The 26852-nt window shown below is 36.7% G+C and overlaps 1 protein-coding gene across 1 annotated transcript in view; it reads right to left on the bottom strand.

Moving 5' to 3' along the window:
* The window catches only part of ABCB5 (ATP binding cassette subfamily B member 5), a 120588-nt gene that overhangs the window by 28477 nt on the left and 65259 nt on the right, over window positions 1-26852 (bottom strand). Inside the window, exons 16-19 of the mRNA XM_055589953.1 lie at window positions 19883-20026; window positions 18835-18939; window positions 18574-18651; window positions 11227-11310 (exon numbers count right to left, since the gene is read on the bottom strand). Coding sequence (XP_055445928.1) covers window positions 11227-11310; window positions 18574-18651; window positions 18835-18939; window positions 19883-20026 — 411 coding nt within the window. The remainder of the gene's footprint in view (window positions 1-11226; window positions 11311-18573; window positions 18652-18834; window positions 18940-19882; window positions 20027-26852) is intronic.

The raw sequence follows: 26852 nt of genomic DNA, 5'->3' as shown, positions 1-26852 counted from the left end.
CAATATTATTGTCCTTTGAATTGTTCCTATTATTCTTTGAATATATTATTGGTTTCTGATACAAAAATATTTTCTATGCCCTACACCTTAAATTTGTCATTTCTGCAAGGAGTCTGAGTTCCTGTTAGTAGAGGATGTTATTTAGAAGTCAATATATAGTGCTAGTTGTGTTCATTATCAGTGGAATGTTGGTGGATATAACGGGGAAGTGTGTGTGTGTGTGTGTGTGTATAGATGCATGCACATATTGAAATCTATATTTATTTCTCTCTTTACATTTCTTGAAATCCATGGATTTATATCAATACATCCAGTTCCAATTAAAAAAACACAAGGTTATTATTTCTGGCTTTCTCCCTTCTAATATTTGTTATCCACTTCTTCAATAGTAAGAAACCTAGCTCCCATTTTCTTTAATAGAGTTTCATGATCAGTCTCTCTGCTATCATGCAGATCATGACCAATCTGCTGTCATGACCCCTGTCTCTGCCCAGGACGCATACCCTCTCCTCTGCATGCTCTGGCTTTGCTTTCCTGCATGAGGCTGGTGCCTCATATGAATGCCCAACTCACCATATGTGGTCTCCAAAACCCAGTCCTGCCCCTTCCTCTTACACCGAAAAAGGGCTGGTACTCTTAGCTACTGTACTATAGTAGTGCTGAATTGAATGAGGATATTCACTGAAGTATATCCTTTGTATAGAATATCTTCCCTTTTCTGCACTTTATAACAATTTCACTCAGCAAAGTTCTACAGAGGCAACATAAGATAAAAAAAGGAGTTGGAAACATTATGGGATAAGATAACATAAAAGAAATTTGGGGAAAAAACCTTAAAATAGGTAGAAATATCTTCATCACTGTTTTATGAGAACTACATGTCTTGAAATTTTAATCTCCTTTATACTGGGATGAAAAAAGGAAACCCCTATTTACCTAGAAACATAGCTACAATCAACTGAGATAGCAATTCACTTTTTAGAACATATGTTTTGCTCTGATCATGAAAACATGGTCATTGGAAAAGGTCTAAATAATGTTTAAAATGACATCCTTCCAGACATAAATACATACACATTCAGATTAGGATTATTGTGTGTATTCAGCATTGTATCCTGCTTTTATCCCTTTATATTACACTGCAAGCTTTTTCATCAGTCATTAAATAGTCTTCAAAAATTTTTTAGTAAATTGCTTCCAATTTTTCACTACTAAAAACAGAGACGTAATGAGCATCTTTGTGCAAAATCTTTGTGCTCATCTTTTATTTCCTGATATTAAATTCCTAGCCTGGAATTATATGTTAAAGGGTATATACCCTTTCATTCTTCATAAATATTGTCAAATTGCTTCTCTAAAAAATGATATTACTATTCACTGACGTACCCCACTCCCAAATTAGTATCATCATTAAAATAACATTAATGAAAAATCTTCTTTCCCCACAGGGCTCTGTGAAGTAAAAAGTTGCCCAGCTGTATTCAACTCTTTGCAACCCCATGGACTATACAGTCCATGGAATTCTCCAGGCCAGAATACTGGAGTGGGTAGCCATTCCCTTCTCAGGGGATCTTCCTGACCCAGGAATCGAACTGGAGTCTCCTACACTGCAGGCAAATTCCTTACCAACTGAGCTATCAGACAGGGCTCTGACTTACTCCTAAAAAATTTGTGTGGTTTTAGTTTCAAGACTGCATTTCATAACAAAATTTTTTGTGGTTTTAGTTTCAAGACTGCATTTCATAATGATTCACTATTTTCCCATTTTTCACTGAACAATCAAAGAAAACTCCCCAAAGTAAAACAAATAACAATAGCAAACACCAAACAAACCACTAAATACTGAAAATTCAGACAGACAGACAGGTAACGTATTTTAAATATGCCTTAGGGTATTTATTTGGAGAAGGCAATGGCACCCCACTCCAGTACTTTTGCCTAGAAAATCCCATGGATGGAGAAGCCTGGTAGGCTGCAGTCCATGGGGTCGCTGGAGTCGGACACAACTGAGTGACTTCACTTTCACTTTTCACTTTCATGCATTGGAGAGGGAAATGGCAACCCACTCCAGTGTTCTTGCCTGGAGAATCCCTGGGACGGGGAAGCCTGGTGGGCTGCCGTTTATGGGGTTGCACAGAGTCGGACACGACTGAAGCGACTTAGCAGCAGCAGCAGCAGGGTATTTATTACAGACTGACTCTAATCTATGAGATTAAAATAAGAACATCATTTGGTACTTAATACTTGCTCACACTCTGTCTCTTGAGGGTTCTGGATGATGCAGAGATATATGATGTGTATATTATGACTGAATTGTCCTACACCTCCCACCCAAATTCTTATGTTGAGATCCTGACTCCCAGTTCCTCAGAATGTGACTGCATTTGGAGATAAGCTCCTTAAAGAGGTGATTAAGTTAAAATAAGGTTTTTGAGGGTGAACCCTACTCCAATATGATTGGTTTCCTTATTTTAAAAAAAGGAAATTTCAATGTGGACATGTTTGCACGGAGGAAAGATACAACAAGAAGAAAACTATATATAAGTCAAGGTGGGAGGATGCAGAATGAAACCAACCATGCCAACATTTTGATCCTGGGCTTTTAACCTCTAGAGCCCTAAGGAAATAAATTCCTGTTGTTTAAGCCACTCAGACTTGGTTACAGCAACCTAGCAAACTAATATACTGTCAACTTGCTCCTTTCCTCCCACCCTCACCATGAGTTTCAGAGTTATATAGATCATATAGTTGGATGAAGAGGCTGTGGAACTTTAGCACTCGTTATGTTGAAGGTCCCACCCCCACATCAAATTAACTGTGGAATGCCCCTACAGCCACATAAACTTCTATAAAATAGAAATATTTTAAAAAATTACAATCAGATTTTGTTAAGAATAAGATATTCTTTTAATATAAAATTCATCTATATATTACTAAGAAATTACTTGCCATTAATTACTTGATAGCTATGATTTGTAGGCCTTTATACATTCATTAATTTCCACTTTGTAGTTTCTTAGTTTGAAGTCAATGACTTTTCCTTTTTCAGATGACAGTTCTTAGCACTATATCTATATTAACAAAAGTATGAAATATATCCAGTGGACAGTTATTCTTTTCTGTTTGGATATTTCCTATTAGGTGGCCATAATATAGTTCTTTTCTTTACTGCCTTCCTCTGTTTTTATCCTATTTTCTTTAAAAATTACAATTCTTGACAGTAGATCAAAAGGAAGTAAAGAGGTAGAAAACCAGAAGAGGAAAGACAGAAAGTATGCTGAGGATTGTAGCTTTTGTGTATAAAATTATGCAGTGTGCTGGAAAGAGAGATAGAAGTACAGTAGATGAACTGAAGATGCCACAGTAGATGAACATTTGAGAATCACTGAAAATTAGGCTATACACTAAGCATACCAACCTCATGTCTAAAAACATTCAAGTGTAAACCTGCCAAATTTTTGATGGAACAGTCTTGTGTTTGAACTTTTCGTTTAGGACATAAGAACTTTCCATAAACTGACTTGTACTTGCATATCCTTGTTTATTCAACAAGCTTGAGTTATCCACTTTTGTACTAATCTGCTTCTTAAAAATAAGATCATGTACCTTTCTATGTGGCATTTTAGTTTAAGCTACCAGAAACTTATTGAAATATTCAGTCAGTGCAGCCATGGACAGGCCACAATCCCTGCCTTTTGGTGATGGTAGCAGGATAAGAAGGATCCAAATATATCTTTCTTATTCCAGGAAGAATTAAAAAAAAGAATTCAGTCTTGAAAAATACTATAAGAACTAAAGGAAAATAAAAAATTGCCTTTAAAGCCTAGAGTTAATAGTGTAGTTCTGGAAAGAATTTAGAACTGGAAATCAGAAGAAATTTAATTAAATTTCTTTAGCTTCTTTATCAATGTGCAGAAAAATAGAATTTTTGCTTGAGAATTAAAAGCAGAAAGTCATAATTAAATAGTTCTGCAGATAACCATTATGGAGTATCTACTATGTCCAAGGTACTGTAATAAATGTGGGGAATACAACTTTGATAAGAAAATTCCAGAAAATGGCTATCATAAGAAGATAAATGGAAGTAAACTCAGTATGTAATTCTAGAAATAAAATTCCATATGGCAGGATTCCTGCTTCTGGCTAACATGAACAGAAGGAATGAATTTGTCCTTTCAGCTGAAACAAATACAAAATAGACAAAATATATGAAACAATAAGTTTCAAGATACTAGACCTAAGGCAACCAAGGGAAATGGGAAACAAACAAGGTGAGCCCTATGATTGCCCCAGCTTATGCCTTGAAAGAGCTTCAAGGCTGTAGAATAGAAAGGGTGAGCTCTAAGACCTCTAAGACACAGCCCACCAGACTAAGTGGAATAGACAAAGCTGAGAGTCTGGAGAGGCCAAGGAAGCTAGAGTTTGCAATACAGAACACTAAAGGTATACAGAAAGAAATCTAAATATCCAGAAAGGGTCCCTCTTGAGTATTCAATTGAACAATGCATGTGTGAAGGCTAGAAATAGTGTTTGGTCATACCAGCCTGACTGGAAAACCTCATTATTCACCCAGCATTGGGTAGCGCATGTTCAATGTCTTGCCTCAGTAGTTGACTCCAGTCTTGCTTTATAAATCTTAAAATCAAGCCCCGCCTCCCAAAGATCAAACTGTTTCCAGGTAATTTAACTGCATCCCAGAACAAGACAAGAATATTTATAGAAATACAAAAATATTCAGCACCTAAAAATTTATATTCACAACATGTGGCATCTAGTCAAAAATTATCAGGTATGCTAAAAAGCAGCAAAAAAGGACCCTTAATGAGCATAAAAATCAATAAATTGAAACAGACTCAGAACTGACAGAAATGTTAGATGTAGCAGATAATGGCCTTAAAAGTTATTATAATTGTATAGCACACACTCAGAAAGTTAAGAGATAAGGAGGATAAATGAAAAAGACCCACATCAAATTTCTACAAATGAAAATGTCAGTGTCCATAAACAAAGTTTTATTGAAACACAGCCATGTCTCTTTGTTTACCTATTGTCTATGGCTATCTTAGCGCTAAAATGATGGAAGTTGAGGCATTGCTAGAGAAACCTTACGTGCCCCTCTCCTCACTTTGTATTGCTGCTCAGTGGGAGGCAACTGTAATTTGGCAGCATGTTGAGTGCCACGTGTGTTGCTGTACTATGGTATTTTATTCAAATTTTTAAAATTACCATTGATGTCCATCATCTAAAGACAAGAAAGGAAGAGAAAAGTGGACTTTGGGATGTCTGCTTTTAAGGCACAATAGGCTGTGGATCACTTTGTGTTGTAATTAGATGCCACAGTGTTGTGTTTATTATGCTATGATACTGTGTAGTTCTAAAAAGAAACAGAACACGTCAACATTAGGAGACAGCACTCATCATAAAATTCCTAACTCACAGGAAAGTAACATTTATAAAAATTAGAAAATTAAAGTGGAATAACACATCTTAACAATTTATTCATAAAACTAAAAAGTGAAAATGAAGCTGAATCTAAATAAGTTTCTGAGCAGCTCATTTATTAGCTAAGTAAAGAAAGTCACAGATAGTTAATTAAATCATGTTTGATTGCAGTAGTGGAAGAGATGTGTTCAGAGAGCATAAATTTATATCAGATGATATGAAAACTATTGCTCAAAAAGTTGAGAACAACAAAAATATCAATGATCAATTGAAAATCAAGGTAGGTCATTTTAAGTAGTTTCCCTGGCTCTTGATGGATTGACCTAAACAGTTATACTGCTTAATTGTTGTTTTTTTTGATGAGTCAATGTCAAGTTTGAAGTGACTGAAAAATTAGCTGCTATGGATAATCTGTATGCAACAACTACAGTTGAGAATATTTTCAAAGAAGTTGAGACAAAACCCTAGACGAGTACAACCTAAGTGTAACCTGCTAGGATGTACTACAACTGATGGTGGCAAAAATATTTGTAGAGGAAAAAAAAAGGTTTAGTTGGACAAATTTATAAAGTTTGCGAAAATGAAGGTGTTTAAGGCTTGTTGTTATTCATATTATTCATTAATAAAGTATTTTGTGGAAAATAAATGAATTTACTAAAAGAGATGGGAATACCAGACAACCTGACCTGCCTCTTGAGAAACCTATATACAGGTCAGGAAGCAGTTAGAACTGGACATGGAACAACACACTGGTTCCAAATAGGAAAAGGAGTACGTCAAGGCTGTATATTGTCACCCTGCTTATTTAACTTATATGCAGAGTACATCATGAGAAATGCTGGACTGGAAGAAGCACAAGCTGGAATCAAGATTGCCAGAAGAAATATCAATAACCTCAGATATGCAGATGACACCACCCTTATGGCAGAAAGTGAAGAGGAACTAAAAAGCCTCTTGATGAAAGTGAAAGAGGAGAGTGAAAAAGTTGGCTTAAAACTCAACATTCAGAAAACGAAGATCATGGCATCTGGTCTCATCACTTCATGGGAAATAGAAGGGGAAACAGTGTCAGACTTTATTTTTGGGGGCTCCAAAATCACTGCAGATGGTGATTGCAGCCATGAAATTAAAAGATGCTTATTCCTTGGAAGGACAGTTATGACCAACCTAGATAGCATATTCAAAAGCAGAGACATTACTTTGCCAACAAAGGTCCATCTAGTCAAGGCTATGGTTTTTCCAGTAGTCATATATGGATGTGAGAGTTGACTGTGAAGAAAGCTGAGCACCGAAGAATTGATGCTTTTGAACTGTAGTGTTGGAGAAGACTCTTGAGAGTCCCTTACACTGCAAGAAGATCCAACCAGTCCATTCTAAAGAAGAACAGTCCTGGTGTTCTTTGGAAGGAAGTATACTAAAGCTGAAACTCCAGTACTTTGGCCACCTCATGTGAAGAATTGACTCACTGGAAAAGACTCTGATGCTGGGAAGGATTGGGGGCAGGAGGAAAAGGGGACGACAGAGGGTGAGATGGCTGGATGGCATCACCGACTCAATGGACGTGAGTTTGAGTGAACTCCGGGAGTTGGTGATGGACAGGGAGGCCTGGCGTATTGTGATTCATGGGGTGGCAAAGAGTCGGACACCACTGACCACTGAACTGAACTAATTACACATTTGGACCAGTATGCTCAGTGAAGTCCATTTGTCCCTATAGCTTTCTCTTATTTTTTTGGTCAAAAGCAGAAGTTGAATTTCTTGATTTGTCTTCCCAACAGTTTGTGGGTTTAGCAGCGGTAAAGTTTTACTATGGAGTATTGAGTTCAGGACTGAGATTGAAATTTTTCTTTATAAGAAGAACCACCTTGAACCACTATATTAGGTTTTGCTATAGACTTGATAATGTCTCAATGAATTCAACCTAAAATTGTAAGGCAAACAGCAATTATACACTAACATTATACTGTGGTAAAGTGATTTCAGTGACTACTCACATTGTTAAGTAATGTTAAGCTGTTTTATACTCTTTCCATGTCAAAAAATTTAATCAAGAAGTGAGGTCACCATTGTCTAGGCAATGATAGCCAAGCTCTACCTAATCAATTCATTGGGCTCTTGGAATTAATAAATGAAATTTCTATTTCTTGGGGGGCAATGAAACTATAGTTCTGATGAGAATTCTTGGAACTAACATTGTGTCTGTCAGTGGTATATCAAGTGTATGTTGTGGCCTTCTTAAGGACAAAAGTGAGGTAAGCCTTCTGGTTGATGAAGAGGAGTTGCTAAAATATACAGAAACAGTACCTTGTAATTCTGTGAAATTCAGTCTCCCAAGAATTTAAAATGGCTCTATACCTTTAATAAAACTACATTTTACACAGAAAATAGTCTGTTGACAGCTGTAATGGCAGTAAGCCATTACCTTGGGCTGAAATAATGCCAGTTAAAATGGTTGTATTCAATCAACTATTTCATGAATCATTTTGTCCTATAACCTTAGTTCACTAACATGTTTTTCTCAAGACTCTCAGAGTATCAGTACATCTAAAAATGACCTGGAGCTTAGACTTTTGGTCATTAGTAAGGGTTTCATAATAATATTTATGTTATTAAGGGGCTAGTTCATGAACATTTACCCTATTACATTTGATAAAAATAACATGTGACTGAAATTGCATGATGAAGAAACTGAGATGGAAATATATCTTCCTCAAGTTGATATGATAGGAAATATGACCCTGAATTATTGTTTTCTGATTCATCTCTAGTGTGGTGTGTCTTTGTGAGAAAAGAAATACTGGTCAAATGGGATTTGGAAATAATTCTTCCTTTGATAGAGAATCCATTCAAGTTAGATATGATTCTACCTATATATGGCAAAGCAAGGGTTTATGTGAATTATATGCTAGTAGACACAGTCTCCAGAGAAGACAATGGCAACCCACTCCAGTACTCTTGCTTGGAAAATCCCATGGGCGGAGGAGCCTGGTAGGCTGCAGTCCATGGGGTCGCACAGAGTTGGACACGACTGAAGCAACTTAGCAGCAGCAGCAGCAGATACAGTCTCATTCTTTGTATCCTTCTTTTGTTGCTTTGCTTTTCAAATTCTGCAACTTTAAATGGGTCATTGGGTATTCCAGCCATCTAGTCTTTAGCTACGGAGAAGGCAATGGCACCCCACTCCAGTACTCTTGCCTGGAAAATCCCATGGATGGAGAAGCCTGGTAGGCTGTACTCCATGGGGTCTCTAAGAGTCGGACCCGACTGAGCAACTTCCCTTTCACTTTTCACTTTCATGCATTGGAGAGGGAAATGGCAACCCACTCCAGTGTTCTTGCCTGGAGAATCCCAGGGACAGGGGAGCCTGGTGGGCTTCCGTCTGTGGGGTCGCACAGAGTCAGACACGACTGAAGAGACTTAGCAGCAGCAGTCTTTAGCTACTACTTCTTATTCAATGAAAATGATTTGACTTGCCCAGAAGTTATCATGAGAACAACATTTACTAACTGCAACAGGAAATTTTCAAATGATCAAATGGTATTAGTCAAATGCTTATGAGGAACCACACTGACAAATATTCTCATTAATTTCTCTTGATAAGAGACAACATTATCATTTGACACAACTAAGAGATTTTAGGAAAGCAGTGTTGGTCTTTAGTACTAACTTGTTCTTTTCATTCAAGTAAATACTTACTAAAAGAAATGTCTTACTTATAAAGTATAGCTGGTAGTAAGAATTCCTACTTCACTGAATTCTTAAAAGATCTGAATGATGATAGGTAGTAAGAGAAAAACATTCACACAGCAAAGGAAAAAAAAAGTTTTGTAGAATGGAGATCTAAATGGAATTATCAGATCAGATCAGTCGCTCAGTCATGTCCGACTCTTTGCGACCCCATGTATCGCAGCACGCCAGGCCTCCCTGTCCATCACCAACTCCCGGAGTTCACACAGACTCACGTCCATCGAGTCAGTGATGCCATCCAGCCATCTCATCCTCTGTCGTCCCCTTTTCCTCCTGCCCCCAATCCCTCCCAGCATCAGAGTCTTTTCCAATGAGTCAACTCTTCGCATGAGGTGGCCAAAGTACTGGAGTTTCAGCTTCAGCATCATTCCTGCCAAAGAAATCCCAGGGCTGATCTCCTTCAGAATGGACTGGTTGGATCTCCTTGCAGTCCAAGGGACTCTCAAGAGTCTTCTCCAACACCTCAGTTCAAAAGCATCAATTCTTCGGCATTCAGCCTTCTTCACAGTCCAACTCTCACATCCGTACATGAACACAGGAAAAACCATAGCCTTGACTAGACGAACCTTTGTTGGCAAAGTAATAGGGACTGATATTTCTGCCAAATTTAGTGAACCCTTGAATTTCTAAATACAGATGTTGCCATTCATCTCATTCTATTGTGCTATGGAGGATTATTGCTATCCTCATTCCTTAATGACTAAGTGAAATTCTATCCATCATTTTTTTCCCATTTATATCGGTAAAATCTAGCTTCTCAGCCTTACTTTAAAATTTAAATGCTATCCAATGAAATTTAGAGCCTTGTTTTAAAAATTATAAAAAAGAGTTTCAGGAAGCGATGAAGATGATGCCCCCTTTCCTTTTTAGGTCTTTCTACATCATTAAATTAGTTTTCTAAACCAATACAGAAGCATGTGAATGTTTATAATTGTAACCAACTTGCTCTATTCTCTAGTATTAGAAATCTATTTCCTTGAATGTATATATTGAAAAAGAGGTTTTGCAAAAGTTACAAAAATTAGAATAGTGGCCATGTCTTGTGGAAATAGCTTCCAAAAGAAAACACAATTTTGAAGAGCTGTTTTAGTTGACAATTTGTTGCTCTGATAGCAGTGCTGTAATCAACATTTCAGCATTTCTAAACAATAACAACAACAACCAAAAACTGTTAAGATTTTTCTGTCCTTCAGAGGTGCATCATTGACTTTCCTTTTCTCCACATACGTAAGGAAAAATGAAAGTTTATAACTGGTAGAATTCTTATTTTAACAAAGAGAGCAAAAACTTTATCTCACTTAAATTCAAATTGGAAAAATTTTGTTTTACATTTCTTTTCTCAATCGTAGTTGAAACTCCACTTGTAATAAAAGATTAATTTTATTAAAATAACTGGATGAAAGCTAATAAATTACTCTTTATCTCTTCCATACTATCCTACTCCCCATACTTATTTAAGCATCACTTTGACATACATTATGCTAGTCATTCTGTCATTGATTTTGAATATTGTGCCTCAGTGTACATTTTATTTACACCTATTGTGACCAGTCATGATTACACATAACTCTTTAACTTGATCTGTATAACAATAGCACAGAACCATTTCCAGATACACATGAATTTAACTTGTTACATATTACTTAAATGAGATTTTATTTTCTGGGGGGAAAGAAAAATTAAACTTTCTTCTTTTAAAACTTCCAAGTTATTTGTGTGTTTTAATTTTGTTATTCTTATATTACTATCTAATTCTGAGCTTTTTTGTCTAACTCATTCTTGATATTTTCTGTAGTCCTCTGGTTATCCTATTATGTGTCCTAAATGCCCTTTATTTTTAGTTAAAAATGTCCAGAACTGAAAGGCTTCCTTATATCTTTCATTGAGAGCTTCCTGTTAGCCCTGAGACTTACCTGATCTCCTTAATGATGTAGGTCATCTCAGCATAGCTCACATATATGCAAAGACACATATGTGTACATGCACTCATGTGTAACACAAACATACACCATTTAAAAATAAAAGCAATATACATACTCCTTGGATTTGTGCTATATCTATGGCTAATATTGTTGTCAAGGCTCCTGTGGTGTTTTCTTTATCATCAAACCAGGAAATATCCTAAAGAAAAAAGAGAATTAAAATGGTTATCAAAAAATTCTTTGACTTGTGATTGTGCTGTATTAACTTGTGCTGTGTGCCTATTTGCTCAGTCGTGTCCGACTCTGCAGCCCATGGACTGCAACCTGCCAGGCTCCTCTATCCAAAGGGATCCTCCAGGGAAGAATACTAGAGTGAGTTGTCATGCCCTTCTCCAGGGTATCTTCCCAACCCAGGGATCGAACCCAGGTCTCCTGCATTCCAGGTGGATTCTTTACTGTCTGAGCCACCAGGGAAGCACTATATTAACTTTGAAAGCATTTATTTGCCTGCCTCTTTACTCACAGGCACTTAAAATTTGTGGAGCAAATAAATTTTTTTCTTACTTCATGAAGATCTGTATGTAGATACAAACTGAAGAACTTAAGCCCAACAGCTTGGACTCTTTACCATGCTACAACACTATATAATAATCGGTGTTTAAAATGATCATTTTGAACCACCAAGTAATTTATAATTTTACTGCACAAGTAATTTTTGTGGAGAGCAGCTTTTACTAAAAAAGTAAGGTAACGCACAAGACACGTTAGAAATATTTCCAAACTTTCTGTCTAAACTTAGAAAAGATTTAAAAAAAAAATCTGTTTCCTTCTCTTCAGGACCTATATAGGCAAGATTTTCCCTGACACTTTACATTCCCACCTAGATCTTATAAGTACTGGGCATTGTGAGAAGCTAAAGAGGCAGAAAGCCTGCTGTAAAACCCCTGCAGCCAAAAAAGCATGCAATTTGATAGGTCAAAAATACACACAATAAAAGCATAATGTTATAACCAATTTCATTTTCAACATCAAATACAGATAGCACTTAGCACTTCTCAACTTTGAGGAATGCTGATTTTCTTTCCTTAGCTATTGAATGTTTCCTCCCATGCACTCAAACTACTTAAACCTCTTATGGCTTAAAACTATGTGGAGACTGGCTCTAAAAATGACTGATTTTTGGTGAGTGAAGAGCAAAAGAATTCTTGAATTACTAAACCCAGCCAGGGCCCTGATGCCCAGGTAACACGTTTCTGCCAGCTAAGGAAACAAAAACAAGACAGATAGAAGGTGGTACATTAATCATGCTGCTATGTAAGAAGAAAGCCCCTATGGAGGAATACGGGAGGGGTCAGGGGGAATTGCAGTCCTAGCGTGACGTCACTACTCTGTAAACCCCTGGATTGAGACGGTGTCCCAAACAACTTAGGGTCTAGATGCTCAAAGGGCATTTTATAGAGATCACGATCTGCACGATACAGTAGTGGTGTTGAGAATAGAACCTCAGTCAAGAGCCTATCTTATTGTGAACACACATGAACGGTAATTTTAACTACGGCGCTCCTGATCTAGAAGACATTACTTGGTTTTTATTGTATACTAGCAGGCTTGATCCTTGGGTTGGGAAGATCCCCTGAAGAAGCAAATGGCAACTTAACTCCAGTATTCTTGCCTGGGAAATCCCATGGACAGAGGAGTCTGGTGGGCTAGAGACCATGGGGTTGCAAAGAGTTTTGGATAGGACTGAGTGACTGAGCATGCACTCATAGAATATATATATATATATATAGTTTACACTGCATAATTATTTCTATATTTCAACATGACATGGAATACCCAAGGAAGTTTTAGATACAATATAAAGTAAAAGTATAAAAAATAATTTATTATTTAATATTACATTCCTGATTCTGTTGTTGTTCAGTCGCCCAGTCATGTTGGACTCTTTGTGACCCCATGGACTGCAGCATACCAGGCCTCCCTGTCCCCCACCGTCTCCTGGAGTTTGCCCAAGTTCATGTTCATTGCATCGGTGATGCCATCCAGCCATCTCATTCTCTGATGCCCTCTTCTCCTTCTGCCTTGATCTTTCCCAGCATCAGGGACTTTTCCAATGAGTCATCTGTTTGAATCAGATGACGAAAATACTGGAGCTTCAGTTTCAGCATCAGTCCTTCTAGTGAATAATCAGGGTTGATCTTTAAGATTGACTGATTTGATCTTCTTGCTGTCCAAGGGACTTGCAGGAATCTTCTCCAGCACTACAGTTCGAAGGCATCAATTCTTTGGTGTTCTGCCTTCTTTATGGTCCAACTCTCATAACCATACATGACCACTGGGAATACCATAGCTTTGACTATACGTACCTTTGTTGGCAGAGTAATGTCTCTGCTTTTCAACACCCTGTCTAGTTTGTTATCGCTTTCCTGCCAATAAGCAATCGTCTTCTGATTTCATGGCTGCAGTCACTTGTCTGCAGTGATTTTGGAGCCAAATAAGAGGAAATCTGTCACTATTTCCACCTTTTCCCCTTTTATTTGCCATGCAGTAATGGGCTGTATTTTATTGGTTTTTTAAAAAATATTTATTCTTAAGCCGGCTCTTTCACTTTTCTCCTTCAGCTTCATCAAGAGGCTCTTTATTTCCTCTTCGCTCTCTGCCATTAGAGTGGTATCATTCGCATATCTGAGGTTGTTGATGTTTCTCCCGCCTATCTTGATTCCAGCTTGTAACTCATCCAGCCTGGCATTTCTCATGATGTGCTCAGCATATAGGTTAAACGATCAGGGTGACAGCAGACAGCTCTGTTGTACTCCTTTCCCCATCTTGAACCAATCAGTTGTTCCATACAGGGTTCTAACTGCTGCTTCTTGACTAGAATACAGTTTCTCAGGAGACAGATAAGACAGTCTGGTATTCCCATCTCTTTAAGAGCTTTCCATATTTTTCATGATCCACACAGTCAAAGGCTTTAGCGTAGTCGATATAACAGAGATAGAAGTTTTTCTGAAATTCCCTTGCTTTCTCTATAATCCAGCGAATGTTGGCAATTTGATCTCTAGTTCCTCTTCCTTTTCTAAACCCAGTTTAGACATCTGGAAATTCTTGGTTTGTATAATGCCGAAGCCTAGCATGCAAGATTTTAAGCATGCCTTACTAGCATGGGAGAGAGTGCAATTGTCTGATGGTTAGCACATTCTTTGGTACTACCCTTCTTGGGAATTGGGATGAGATTGACCTTTTCCAGTCCTGTAGCCACTGCTGGGTCTTCTAGATTTGCTAACATAATGAATGCAAAACCTTGATGGCATCCTCCTTTAGGGATTTAAATAGTTCTGCTGCAATTTCATTGTATCCACTACCTTTATTAACAGCAGTGCTTCTTAAGGCCCACTTGACTTCACACTCCAGAATGTCTGACTCTGGGTGACTAACCACATCATCATAGTAACCTGGTTCATTAAGATCTTTTTTTATACAGTTCATCCATGTATTCTTTCCATCTCTTCCATCAGTGGTAGGGGCATATACTCGAATTCCCGTGATGGTGAATGGTTTGTCTTGAACCAAGATCATTCTGTCCTTTTTAAGGTTGCACTCAAGTACTGTATTTCAGACTCTTGTTGATTATAAGGGTTACTCTGTTTCTTCTATGGCATTGTTTGCCCACAGTAATGGATATAATGGTCATCTGAATTAAATTTGCCCATTCTTGTCCATTTTAGTTTGCTGATTCTCAGGATGTCGATGTTTTTACCCTCTCCTGCTTGACCATATCCAGTTTGCCTATACAATACTGTTCTTTGCCGCATCAGATTTTACTTGCGTCACCAGACACATCAAAAACTGAGCATCGTATCCACTTTCGCCCAGCTGTTTCATTCACTCTGAGCTATTGGTAATTCTCCCCCACTCTTCCCCAGTAGCATATTGGACACCTTCAGACCTGGGAGACTCATCTTTAGGTATCATATCTCTTTAAAAGGCCTTTTATACAGTTCATGAGGTTCTCATGGCAAGTATACTGGGGTGGTTTGCCAACTACTCTTGCCTGGGAAATCCCATGGACAGAGGAGTCTGGTGGGCTACAGTCCATGGTGTCATGAAGAGTTTTGGACATGACTGACTGAGCATGCACAAATGCAATTATATGTATATATATATGTGTGTGTGTGTGTATATATATATATATATATATATATATATATATAGTTTACACTGTGTAATTATTTCTATATTTCAGCATGACATGGAATACCCAAAGAAGTTTTAGATACAATATGAAGTATGAAAAAGAATTTATTATTTAATACTACACTCCTGATTCTATAGTATAGTAATTGCTCTAATACATAAGGCAAAGGATACATATATGACTAGTCTTAGTCCTTATGTGATGATGTTCAGTCAGCAAGATATCCAAACTTGCTTTTCAACAAATCAGCAATTATTCACTCTAGGGTTTGCTTTTCAGCATAGGCACTATATGCTAAAACACTTAGTATAGTTTTGGGAACACAGCTGGTATTGAGTAAAAATTAGCTTGCTTCTTATCTTCCTGATGGTAAAATTATTATAAGTTAGGCTAAGATCCCCTGAATAAGGGAACAGCTATCCACTCCAGTATTGTGGCCTGGAGAATTCAATGGACTGTACACTCCATGGGGTCACAAAGAGTTGGACACGACTGAGCAACTTTCACTTTCATTAAGTTTTCCGATACTAGAAAACCCATTTTCCTGCCAATAATTCTAATAGAAGTAAAAATCTACGGTAGTGGCATTGTAAGTGCTTGGTATGTTTTTGCTCATTTAATCATCACAAGTATAAGTCAGGTACTATGATTATCCATATTTTATAAATGAGAAGAAGGAGGAACTGAGAGATTAACTTGCCCAAGGTCAAACAGCTGGAAAGAACTGAGGCCAGGATTTAAACCTAGGCAACCAAATGCCAGAATTTTTAATCAAGCCATCTAACTGAAGCATTACAGTTGAGTTTCATGATATGTTTTTCCTGCTTCAGGATTTGTTACCTCAAATCTTTTTGGAGATTCCTTAGTGATCTCCACTAACGCCATCATCTAATGATTTAGAGCCCCCTCCCACCCCTCTGCGCCAAAGCCCTACTCAATTCAGTTTAGAGAGAAATAGGCAAAAATAAGCTTTACATCTTTTAAAAAGCCAAATGGATCTATAGGCTAATATTTATCATTGTGTGCTCACTTAGTCATGTCCAGCTCTTTGTGACCTCCATGAACTGCAGCCCATCAGACTTCTCTGTCTGTGGGATTCTCCAGGCAAGAATACTGGAGTGGGTAGGCTTTCCCTTCTCCAGGGGATCTTCCCAACCCAGGGATCGAACCCAGATCTCCTGCATTGCAGGCAGATTCTTTACCAGCTGAGCCATAAGAGAAGCCCTTAAACATAATAAGCAATGAGTTATTTATAATCACTGAAGTCAGCAACAATTTGAACATTCTTTTCAACTGGAAGGATCTCAAGTGATCAAATAAAATAGCAATTTTATACCTACAAAAAGACCACACCTGATTCCATAAATACCAACTTCAACTGAGGTTTCAAAATGGTTATAAAAAGCACTGCAAGTTTCAGCATGCTTTCTAAGACTTAAAAAAAATTGTATCTTAGGGGAAAAAAACAAGTAACAGGAGTTAGGGCAAAACTGTACATTAGGAATTTCCCTTACTAACAGACAAAAGTGAAATTTCTAAGACATTTATGAAGAAAAGGCCAGTTACATTACTCTTTTTTCCAATTTTAAAAAAGCAAATAAGCAAAAAGAGTGCTGAAGAATGAAGAGGGAAAACAAATGGTAAGCTGAAAGGGGCTCAGTTGAATTTATGGGAGAAATGAATAATATCTACTGAATAGCACAGTTTCTATTTGTGTCTTTGTATGTTCTGAAGAAGGAGAGCTTATAGTTTACAGGTAGGTGTATTTTCATGGGCAGACACTACTTAATCCAAGAATGTTACTCTCCTCATGGTCACATGGCTAATGCTAGGCAGAGGATTAATGTCCAGTATCAGCCATCAGATATTGTTGGATTAACAATATCTACTGGTTAAACTGGCTCGCGGCCTTAGGATACTCCACCAAAAGCATCCTGTAAACCTCTAGAAAGAAGTTCAAAGTAATAATTGGAAAAGTTAAAATTTATATTCTTCTATTTAAGATATTCAGGGAACATTTTCAAAAGCTCCTGGAAATTGAAAATAAATGTCCTTGAATGTGGGAAAACATAAATACACACACACACAAAAAAAAATGAGCAGAAATTTTCAACAAATGTGAAATATAGTATTAGCCAATTAAAATCACACCTAATTTCATCAAAGATCTGAGGTAAAAACATAAATTATTCATAGAAAAAAAAGTACAAGCTTAATGAGAATTACACAAGATGTGTAGTCTTTAAATCATTTTATGATCCATCAAGCAGATTTTTGTTTTTCTGGATTGAGTGCTTCCAATTGTCTCTAACAGGACATTTTGAGAGAGGATGTTAGGTACCAACTGCTTCCAAGCATCAGGTTGCTATGGGAAACTCACTCATTTTTTTTTTTTTTTTAATCTGTAATCCTCTAACAGCACACAAAGGTGGAGGAGTTTTGTTACTCAGCAGTTCTTTGAGCACTACTGCTGAAAGTCACAAGATGTAAAAACTGGTTTTGATGACTCGGCTGGAGGGATAGTAACTCTACTTTTGAAAAGAAATGACCCTGGCAGGAAGCTATTGATTCCTGCATGGTGAGCTCCGGTGACAGAAAGTGTGGCAAAGGGCTTCAAATGATTACTGGCTTTCAGGGTAACCCAATACACCTCAGCCTCCTGAAAGAATTTTAGAGGTGCCAATCTGAGACATTGCTGCCATTTGCCCTCACGACTCACTTTTCAAGATTATTATTTGATTCACCTATTTTTAGTTATTTCATAGGTGTGAATGATTGTGTGTTGCAAGCTAGACATGTTATCTGAGTTCAGCACTCTTCTGATGCGGGCAGAAAGAATGACTGCTTTAAGAAGCCAGCAGTGAATAAGCACTATGAGAAATTAACTCCTCCTTTTTAAACATGTTCCTCGAGATACTGTAGTTCTTAACACTCCTTTTCAGTTTTAAGTTAGCCTTCCATTCGGATTCTAGAACACTATACATTGAAAGAGATTTGTCAAGATAAATGCAAGGAACAAGGAGTGAACTCTACATCTTGTTTTCTGTAAGCTGCATTTTTGAACATAACAATTTTCGACTTGCTTCTGTTAGGAAAGTACATCACAAGAATTCTGATGTCAGATGCTGCTTGGGACACAAAAAGGATGCTTTTAAATGATCAAAGGAAAGGTTATGTTAAGAAAATGTTTATGAAGAAAAAACTAAAAACTAGAATATTTAAAAACACATTTTAAATAAAATAAGATGAAAATAACTAACCACCAACCTGATATAACATGGCTTTAAATGCCAAGTGTCTTAATCTCATGGTTAAGATTTCCCCTGCTCTGCCATAAAATAATCCCTGGAAAAGAAACAAACAAAAATTTACATTTATTCTTAACTGTCTTTTCCATTTCTTTGGAATATTTAGTTACTATATTTACTTATTTGTATTTTATTTAGTTATATCTAGTTACTATTTTTAACTCAAATAGGATGACACAAAACAGTAATCATGTACACAGTTAATTCATTAAAAGCTTACCTGAATAAAATAACTGACAAAGCAAATAACACCCAAAATTACAAATATCATGGAATAAATTTCTGCATCATGTTTTAATGTGGTTTTATCATCATTTTCAAACATCTGAAAAGGAGTAGATTTTTTAAATCAGGTGATTGGAGGAGAATATAAAAGAAAGAAAAAACTAAAATATTTATTCATCAGAATTTTAAAAATGAATTTCAACATAATAATTTCCACATATTTCTGGGGAAAAAATGCACCTTATTCTATCCTCTACATTCATTACGTAAAATAAAAAATAACACTACTTCAATGAAAAATAACATCATAAATCCTCTCACTTAAGATATATCAATAAGGAATCAGACAAATGAGTCCTCTATCTGCTATTAATATCACTGTATATTTTCAAAGACACTATTGAAATTAGTTTTCTAATTGAAATATTATTTCTAATAACTCAGGTTTCTTAATATTCCTCTATTCAGAGTACCACCTGCAATATGAGACCTTTAACATGTCTCTAGAAATTGTTCCTAAAATTAGTAACTACACATATATTGGTATCTATGTTGACACAGCGTCAACAGTCTTGGACTGTTGCTGTTGTTAAAACTGAAGACTTAACAGGCTCTAATAAGATCCTTGAATTCATCAGCTCTCCTGGGTCCCAGCACAGTCCCGAACTCCTTATTACCTCTTTCTGACTGGTAATAAAAAATGGTCATTGTTCAGACCAGTTGAAAGAAAGAGTAGCCATATTTGTCTCTTTTATTACTTCAGTGTTTTGGAATGCTGATACAGCACTGGAGTCAGAATTAGAAAACAAAGCAATTTCTTTACTGATTGCCCAGTTAACAAGGTACAGCCCAACACTTCACTATAGAGGCTGGCTTATCCCCTGAGAACATTAGCTAACCTTTCTATCATGGATCCCACACGAGGGGTGACCCACCACACATCTCAATTTTCCCCTTGTTGAGTTAAGGTACCCCAGGTCTGTTCTCTCAGGTCACACTTTGTTTAAAATGGTTAAAAATATTAGCGGATTAGTTTTACTTACAGTTACAATTTTTGCAAAGATGATGGAAAATACTGGATGAACAGTTCCATTTAGAACAGAAGCCAGTGTCCCCAGAACCACAGAAGGCCATTCAGACTTATATAATTTAAAAATTTTTAATAGAGAAACTTCAGGAAGATTTGTCTATAGATAGAATGAAATACCTTGGTTATAATCAGTTTGAGAGCATAATGGAATCTAAAGAAGTTAGCCCATCTTGATTAGATCTATAATATAAAATATCAAATAAAATAGGTAATAGAGAAGAAAGCAGAATTTCTCTTAGAAAAAATTTACTGCCTATATTACTGATAACGATATCAAAACATAAATTTTATACAAAAGTGACTGTGCAACTTATCACCTTTTGGCCTTTCACTCAGTCACTATCATTAAAAAAGTATAAATTAACACACATGTGCTGATAGCTAAGACTTTAGAAGAAATGACAGGCATGTTTTCCTTTACACCTGCTAAACTGGATTGAATATCATGCCCTAGCATAGGACAAAATCTAGATAGGGACTAAGCATAGACAGAAGGTAAAAGTTTTTCTAGCATTTTAGCTTGAAAGTTTTCTAGTTTCATTACTATTTATGGAAACATTTTTCTAATACCTTGGTTAAAAGCTTATTTTGGGGTTCCCAATTATAAGTTAATTGCTGCAATATCTGAGTATGTTACTTACAATCACCATGGTTCACTTTCCTTATCTTTTCGAGGAAGATAACAGTTCCTATCTTACAGGACTGTTTTTTTTTGTTTGTTTGTTTGTTTTTAGTTTTTATTTTATATTGAAGGATAGTTGATTCACAATGTTGTGTTAGTTTCAGACGTACACCAAAGTGATTCATTATACATACATCCATTCTTTTTCAGATTCTTTTCTTGTGTAAGTTACTATAGTATAGGGAGTAGAGTTTCCTGTGCTATACAATAGGGCCTTGTTAATTATTATTATTATATATAGTAGTGAGTATATGTCAGTGCCAGACTCCTAATTTATCCCTCCCCCATACATTTCCCCTTTGGTAACCATAAATTTATTTTCTAAGTCTGTGAGTCTGTTTCTGTTTTGCAAATAAGTTCATTTGTATCATTTTTTTTTTAGGTTCCACATATAAGTGATATCATATAATATTTGTTTTTCTCTGATTTACTTCACTTAGTATGATAATCTCTAGGTCCATCTGTGTTGCTACAAATGGCATTATTTCATTCATTTTTATGCTGAGTAGAGGATTGTTTTCAGAATTAAGCTTAACTCAGTATTTGCACACAATAAATACCCAATATCAACAACCTCAGATATGCAGATACCACTCTAAAGGCAGAAAATGAAGAGGAACTAAAGAGCCTCTTGATGAGGGTGAAAGAGGAGACTGAAAAAGCTGGCTTAAATTCAACATTCAAAAAACTAAGATCATGGCATCGAGTTCCATCACTTCACAGCAAATAGATGGGGAAAAATGGAAGCAGTGACAGATTTTACTTTCTTGGGCTCTAAAATCACTGTGGATGGGGACTGTAGCCATAAACACACACTTGCTCCTCAGAAGAAAAACTATGACAAACCTAGATAGCATATTAAAAAGCAGAGATATCATTTTGCTGACAAAGGTCCGTATAGTCAAAGCTATGGTTTTCCCAGTAGTTATGTATAGATGTGAGAGTTGGACCATAAAGAAGGCTAAGTGCTGCAGAATTGATGCTTTTGAATTGTGGTGTTGGAGAAGACTCTTGAGAGTCCCTTGGACTGCAAGGAGATCCAACCAGTCAATTCTAAAGGAAATCAATCCTGAATATTCATTGGAAGGACTGCTGCTGAAGCTGAAACTCCAATATTTTGGCCACCTGATGCAAAGAACTGACTAGTTAGAAAAGATCCTGATGCTGGGAAAGATCGAAGGCAAAAGCAGAAGAGGGCAGCAGAGGATGAGATGGTTAGATAGCATCACGGACTCAATGGTTATGAATCTGGGCACACTCTGGGAGAGGACACGGAGGCCTAGTGCACTGAGTCCATGGGGTCAAAGAGTCGGACATGACTTAACGACTGAACATCAACAATAAATACCAAATAAATGTTAGCTATTATTGAGGTTATTGTGAAAGGAAGGATAATGTTATAAAAAATCTTGGGTCTTATACAGAGAATGAATATTGCAAATAACACTGGTATCTGCCAGTCCTTCCTGATCCATGGAGGGTGCCATGGGAGAGGTAGTAGCCATGATGATCAGAGGAAGAATAACATAATAATGATCTCTCCTTTCTCTTGTCTGGAATACCTAGGGGATTTATTTAAGAAACTTCAAAAATCTTGTGAACAAATTCTGTGGTGAGTAATTCTTTTGAATAGGAATGTAGGTAGCAAACTACTAGGCATTTTATATGTTGAAACTTCCTCATGGCATTCACTGTTGAAGTATTGAAATTTATGAACGGAGAAAGATTTCAGGTAAGATATAAAATACTATATAATTCTTGTTTTAGTCTTAGCCTGGCAATTATAATACAAACTTTATTGTTTGAACAAAAGAACTTTTAAAATTCTAAAGCCTTTAAAGTCTTTTTCAGGATAGCTAAACCAAATTTATATTGGGGGATTCCCTAGTGGCTCAGATGGTAAAGAATCTGCCTGCAATGTGGGAGATCTGGGTTTGATCTCTGGGTTGCAAAGATCCCCTGGAGAAGGAAATGGCAACCCACTCCAGTATTCTTGCCTGGAGAATCCCATGGACAGAGGACCTGGTGGGCTACAGTCTATGAGGGTGCAAAAAGTCAGAAACGACTGAGCAACTAACACTTTCACTTAATAATTTAATTATCTAGTATCTTCCTTTCTGAAGTTTTCTGAGGATTTTCATCATAAAGAGCTTCACTTTTCAGGTAGGTCACTGTCCAACAGAATATAGAGAAATTTTAAAAGTTCCATTCCAACTCTTTGTGAAGTCCTAAACATGGATTTTCTTTCTTGTCAAACTCTTTACAAAATTATCTCATTTTGTAATGAAACTATAAGCATGTCCCAGGACACAATACCAGTACATTACAGAGCCAGCTAATGTAGGAGGTCTATCAGCTTCTGTAAAATACCTTTTTACCCCTAAAAATATGAAAAAGATCGAAAAAAGGGTATTACTTAAATAATGCTATTAAAGAGAGAAAAGAATAAATTGAAATAAAAACAAAACGAAAAGTTTTAGTAAAATCATGAGAGTCTGGACTACCTAACTGTGTTACAGGTTATATTAATAGTGTGTTTTTAAGAGAACTTGATATAAAAATATATGAAATTAGAGTTATTTTATAAAGAGATATGAAAGGATTTTTAAAGTTAAAAAAACTCTTAAAAATTTAAAATTTAATTGGATATATGTTAAAGCTTTATTGAGTTATAATTTTCATACAAGCTACACATATATAAAGTGTACATTTAATAAGATTAGACTTCATTACACACCCATGAAACTATCACCCTAGTCAACACAATGAACATACTCCTTACCCTGGTAAGTTTCCTCCTGCTTTTCTAATCCCTTTCTTCCACACTTCTCAGCTGCCCGTGATCTTCCCCTACAACCACTGATATATTTTTGTCACTATAGACTCCTTTGCAATTTCTAGAGGTTTTTTTTTTTTTTAATATATATAAATTAAATCACATAGTATGTACTCTTTTTATCTGGCTTCTTTTTGTTCAAAATAACTGCTTTGAGATTTATTCATGCTATTCCATGAATTAATATTTCCTTCATTTTCATTGCTGAGAAGTGTTTCATTGTTTGGATATACCACAGTTTACCTCTTGACATAAACTTGGGTTATTTCAAGTTATGGGCTATCACAAATAAAGCTGCAATCATTCACATACAAGACTTTGTGTGGAGATATGATTTCATTTCTCTTGAGTGAACACCTAGAAGGGCTTCCCTGGTGACTCAATGGTGAAGAACTCTCCTACGAATGCAGGAGACGCAGGTTTGATCCCTGGATTGGGAAGATCCTCTGGAGAAGGAAATGGCAACCCACTCCCATATTCTTGTCTGGGAAATCCCATGGACAGAGGAGCCTGGAGGACTGCAGTCCATGGGGTTGAAAAAGAGTTGGACACGACTTAGCAACTAACAACAACAACAACAAAACCTAGAAAAAGAATGGCTGGATCATAGTAGGTGTATGTTTAACTTTTAACAAAACTGCTGAACTATTTTTCCAAATTGGGATTACTACTTTTTATTCCCACTAGCAAAATGTAGGGTTCCAGATGCTCCACATCACCACAAATACTTAGTAGTCTTTTTAGATTTAACTATTCTAAAAGGTGTATCATGACATCTCAATTATAATTAATTTTTTCTTCTCTAATGCCTAATGAAGGACAGGGAAGCCTGGCATACTGCAGGCCATGGGGCTGCAAACAGTCAGATATGACTGAGCAATTAAACAATAAAAATGCCTAATGATGTTAAGCATATTTTCATATGCTCATTTCCCATATGCATATCTTCTTTGGCAAAATGTCTATTAAAATGTTTTGCCCATTTCCCTATTGGGTTGTTGGTATTCTTATTATTGTGCTTTGGGAGTTCTCTGTATATTCTGGATACAAGTCCTTTATCACATATGTGACTTACAAATATTTTCTTACTGTTTATAGTCTATCTTTTCATTTCTTAAAAAGTTTTACTGGGAATTTCCTGGCAGTCCAGTGGCTAGGACACTGTGCTTTCACTGCCAGGGCCTGGGTTTGGTCCCTGGTCAGGGAACTAAGATGCTGCAAGCCTCGTGATGCAGCCAAAAAAAAAAAAAAGTTTTACAAATAGAAATTTTCTTCATTTTGAAGTCTAACTTATCTATCTTTCTCTTTTACAAATTGTGATTTTGGTGTTGTAGCTAAGAAATCTTTGTTTAACTCAAAGTCATAAAGATTTTCTACTATATTTTCTTATGAAAATTTTCTATTTTTAGCTTTTCAGTAAGGTCTGAACTCCATTTATAGTTAATTTTCATCTGTGCTTTGCTGTTTATAATAGCCAGGACATGGAAGCAACCTAGATGTCCATCAGCAGATGAATGGATAAGAAAGCTGTGGTACATATACACAATGGAATATTACTCCGCCATTAAAAAGAATACATTTGAATCAGTTCTAATGAGGTGGATGAAACTGGAGCCTATTATACAGAGTGAAGTAAGCCAGAAAGAAAAACACCAATACAGTATACTAATGCATATATATGGAATTTAGAAAGATGGTAATGATAACCCTGTATGCGAGACAGCAAAAGAGACACGGATGTATAGAACAGTCTTTTGGACTCTGTGGGAGAGGGAGAGGGTGGGATGATTTGGGAGAATGGCACTGAAACATGTATAATATCATATATGAAACGAATCACCAGTCCAGGTTCGATGCATGATACAGGGTGCTTGGGGCTGATGCACTGGGATGACCCAGAGGGATGGTATGGGGAGGGAGGTGGAAGGGGGGTTCAGGATGGGGAACACGTGTATACCCGTGGCGGATTCATGTTGATGCATGGCAAAACCAATATAATATTGTAAAGTAATTAACCTCCAATTAAAATAAATAAATTTATATTAAAAAAGAAAATATTCATAAAGTGAAAAAAATTAAAAAAAATTTCATCTGTGCTTTGAAGTATGGATTGAAGATGATTCTTTTGGATAGATAGGTTTTTCTTTCAGCATCTTTTCTTAAAAAGACTATATATTTTTGAGGCTTCCCTAGTGGCTCAGTGGTGAAGAATCTGCCTGCCAATGCAGGAGACACAGGTTTGATCCCTGGTTAGGGAAGATCCCACATGCCGCCGAGCACCTGGGCCCATGCTCCATAACTAGCCTGTACTCTAGAGCCCAAGAGTCACAACTACTGAGCCCGGGTGCTACAACTATTGAAGCCTGCACACCCTAGAGCCTGTGCTCAGCCACAGGAGAGGCCACCGCGAAGGGAAGCCCATGCACAGCAACTAGAGAGCAGCTCCCACTTGTGGTAGCTGGAGAAAAGTCTCCGCCCGGCAACGAAGACTCAGTGCAAGCAAAATAAATAAATAAAATTGAAAAAGACTGTATATTCTGTATTGAATTGCCTTTGCACTTTTGTCTAAAGAGCTGACTGTATGTGTGTGGGTCTAATTCTTGATTCTCTCTATTCTGTTCTATTGATCTATTTCTCTATTTTTGTTCTAACAGCACATTATTTTGAATACTATAGCTTTATACTAAAAATTGGAATTAGTAATTATAAATCCTACAACTTAGTTCTTCTTTATGAAAGTTGTTTTCCTCATTTTATCTTTTTGAATTTCCATTTAGAATCAGTTTGCCAAATTCTACAAAAAATCTGCTAAGATGTTGACTGGGATTGCTTTGAATTATGGACCCAATTCGGGAAGAAATGACTTCCAAATAACGTTGAATCTTTTTATTCTGAAGCCCAGACCCTCCCCTGGCATCCTAAAGGACAGATTTCAAGTAAACTTCACCAGCAAGGTATCTTGGCATCTTCTTTGTTAGCCACTGAGTCATTTAGTTGCAGGGAATAAAGAGGGCTCTTCCTTGGATCTCTGTTTCACCTCAGGGATAGTGGTTGGCACTTTTTATCTGCTACCTTGGCATTCTTTAGTGTTCTCCTACTTTTAACTAGCCAATTCCTATTACTTTAATTCCCTAATGATTCGTTACACTAAACTGTCTCTGTTCAAATTCTGTGGTTTCTGTCTTCTGACTCAACCCGATCTCCTATTAATTCTGTTCTAAAATCCTACTTCATATTTTCCATTTCGTTATTTATTTTTATAGTCTCTGTTCACTTTTCATTGCATTACTATAGTCTGAAAAAAATATTTCAAATATGGCCACAGAGCTGAGGTTTGGCTTGCTTCCCTTGGTAAGACTATATTCTTCCTTCCAGGCTCTGAGTTTTCTACTCGCTATAGCAGCA

The sequence above is a fragment of the Bubalus kerabau genome, chromosome 8 (genome assembly GCF_029407905.1).
Source record: "Bubalus kerabau isolate K-KA32 ecotype Philippines breed swamp buffalo chromosome 8, PCC_UOA_SB_1v2, whole genome shotgun sequence".
Taxonomy (NCBI): Eukaryota; Metazoa; Chordata; class Mammalia; order Artiodactyla; family Bovidae; genus Bubalus; species Bubalus kerabau.
Note: the sequence above shows the minus strand (reverse complement) of the source record. Positions and strands in the feature narration are given on the sequence as shown.